The 3105-nt window shown below is 46.8% G+C and overlaps 1 protein-coding gene across 1 annotated transcript; it reads left to right on the top strand.

Annotated features, from left to right (window-relative positions):
• The first annotated feature begins 521 nt into the window (after positions 1–521).
• On the top strand, positions 522–2309 carry LOC127852736 (zinc finger MYM-type protein 1-like). The gene has a single exon (XM_052386688.1). The coding sequence runs from the start codon at positions 522–524 to the stop codon at positions 2307–2309; it is 1788 nt and encodes a 595-aa protein (XP_052242648.1).
• Positions 2310–3105: the final 796 nt, after the last annotated feature.

The following is a 3105-nucleotide window of genomic DNA, read 5'->3' on the forward strand; positions in this document are numbered from 1 at the left end:
AATTTTGCGTTTCCTAAGCGTACATTCGGGAAGAAAAAGCCAGAACAGCGTTCATTCCAATCTTGTTGGTTTGATTCCTTCACATGGCTCCACTACGATGAGGTATGTATATTAGTATTAAATTTTAATTTGCGATCGTTCTTATCTTTTCTGAACCTAACGTTGTACTAAATACAAACGAAATTTAGAAAAAAAGGCACAACATACAAAAAATACTCGTATTGTAAAAAAAAATGTTGCTTAATAATGTTTCTTATTATTATCATTAATATTTAACACAAAATTTATTACAATGTTATTCTTTTCAGAGCCGGGACCTTGCGTTCTGCCACCTCTGCATGGCGGCCAAGAAGTTGGGCAAGATCGGCAACACGAAGGTGGACGGCAGCTTCATCATTGATGGCTTCTCCAAATGGAAAGCGGGTACCGAGAAGTTCCGGAAGCACGAAAAAAGCGAGTGCCACAAGGAGGCGGTCGAGCGACTGGTGACGCTTCCCGCCACGACGCGTGACGTGGGGGAGATGCTGTCAGCGGGGCACGCTAAGGAGAAGGCCGACAACCAGAAGCAGCTGCTGCAAATCCTACGCAGCATACGGTTCATCGCACGCCAGGGCATCGCGCTACGTGGGCACGACGACGATGAGGGGAACTTCATGCAGCTGCTACAACACCACGGGGAGACGGACAGCTCTATTCTCGCGTGGCTGGAACGGAAGCGGGACAAGTTCGTCGCCCCTGATATCCAGAATGAAATACTCCAGCTCATGGCACTGCGCATCCTCCGTAAAGTGGCCAGCGACATCAAGACAAACGAGTTCTACACAATCATGGCTGACGAGACAACAGACAAGTCCAACCGAGAACAAGTGGTGGTAGTCTTCAGACACGTGGACGAGGACTTAAATGTGCACGAGGACTTTGTTGGGTTTCACCAAGTAAATTCCATTGACGCCACTACACTGACGTCGGTCATAGAAGACACTCTTCTAAGAATGAACCTATCCTTGAGCCAGTGCAGAGGGCAGTGTTATGACGGGGCCAGCAACATGACCGGAGCGAAGCGTGGTGTGGCGACCAACATCTTAGCAAAGGAGGAGCGAGCTGTGTTCACGCACTGCTACGGACATGCACTCAATCTGGCCGTTGGGGACTGTGTACGTCAGTGCAAGCTCTTGCGCGACACCATGGATACAGTGCATGAAGTCTCCAAACTGATTAAGTATTCACCAAAGAGGGACAGTACCTTACAGACCCTGAAGGAGGAGATGAGCCCCGATACCCCTGGTTTCCGTGTACTGTGCCCCACGAGATGGACAGTGCGTGCAGCAAGCCTGTGTAGTGTCTTAGACAACTACACTGTGTTACAGACCTTGTGGGACACCTGCTACGAGCAGACCAAAGACTCGGAGATCCGTTCCAGGATAGTAGGCGTGCGGTCCCAGATGGAGAGCTTCGACCTCTTCTTTGGTGTCCATCTGGGTTACATCATCCTGCGACATACAGACAACTTGAGCCGCACCCTACAACAGAAGGACATGTCCGCATCAGAGGGTCAGGCAGTTGCTTCAATGACGGTGGAAACATTGACCAGCAAGCGCTCCGACGATGCCTTCGACAAGTTTTGGGTTGACGTCAACAGCCAGCTCGATGACGTCGACGTAGGAGAGCCAGTGGTTCCCAGGCGACGCAAGATGCCGAAACGCTATGACGTTGGAACCGGGGCCCACGAGTATCCAGCCACAGCACGTGATCGGTACCGCCAGGTCTACTTTGAAGCATTCGATTTGGTGATCGCGTGTATCAAGGACAGATTCGATCAGCCAGGCTACAAAACCTACAGATCCCTCCAAGACCTTCTGGTGTGCTGCGCCTGTGGTGGTGACTACGCCACTCATCTGCGGAGCGTGATGGACTTCTACAGGGACGACTTCAACGAGCAGGCGCTCACCACTCAGCTGGAGACGTACCAGGTCGCCGTACGGGACAAGAAGGTCAAGACCATCACGGACATTGTCACGTTCTTCCGCGACTTGTCTCCTGAGTCTCGCCTCTTTTTCTCGGAGGTGATGCGCGTCCTCCGCCACGTCCTGGTAACGCCCGCCACCAACGCCACCAGCGAGAGGTCCTTCTCCGGCCTGAGACGCCTGAAGACGTACCTCCGGACGTCTATGACACAGGAGAGACTCACCCACCTCATGACGCTCCACGTGCACAGGTGTGCTACCGACGCAATGGACTTGTTAGATGTTGCCAATGAGTTCGTCAGTGTGAATGAATCACGGTTAACTATCTTCGGGAAGTTTTCATAGAATGTGACACTTGGCATTAACATTACGCGAACAGTGCATGATAAATTGTGGCTTAAAAATGAATTATCCGTAATTTTTGTTTATTTAACTTAATTTAATAATATTTATTCATCCTGGTTCAGTATTTTAATAGTGCTCGAAATGTGGATACATTCTTTACTAATCATGTCATATTGTATTGGTTGTTGTGTATTTTCATGTGGTTATTTATAACACTCTCCCATTTTCAGGTGTTAAATATGTCCATCAGTAATAAAATATATCCGTTGTGAATGTAATGTTAATGTTTTTATTTTTCATATCACTTGTAAAACTCCGTCATTAAAATACATAAACATTTACTTAATTTTATGTAGTAATTAGAGTTTTTGGAAAGAAAACAATGACATTTATATCAACATGAAAGTTCCCCAAAAACGCACCATTTTAATTGTAATTGTAATTTTTTTTCGGAACCACGGGAGAGGACAACCCTCTCAAACGAACCTCTATATGTTCCCAGTACAGAAACTGGACCGCCCCCCCCCAATGTTGGGAGGTTATCTACGCCCCTGGTTTGTCGGTTATTAACCAGGGTTGAAATATTGACCGGTCGATTGAGTATTGACCGGGCCGGCGGTCAATACCCGGTTAAAACCGGTCAATACTGGTCATTACTGGTCATTATTGGTCAATACTGGTCGATTGAAAATTGTAGCATTTAAACATGACAAAGGAAGAATTTAAGCTATTCTATACTAAATCAATCATTATTATGTAATTGATAAACTTTTTTTGAGTTATCTATTGTAAAAAA

Source organism: Dreissena polymorpha, chromosome 12 (assembly GCF_020536995.1).
Source record: "Dreissena polymorpha isolate Duluth1 chromosome 12, UMN_Dpol_1.0, whole genome shotgun sequence".
Classification (NCBI taxonomy): domain Eukaryota; kingdom Metazoa; phylum Mollusca; class Bivalvia; order Myida; family Dreissenidae; genus Dreissena; species Dreissena polymorpha.

Bases quoted from the DNA above. Each gene is read 5' to 3' on its own strand.
- LOC127852736 (XM_052386688.1), top strand. From the start codon at position 522: ATGCTGTCAGCGGGGCACGCTAAGGAGAAGGCCGACAACCAGAAGCAG.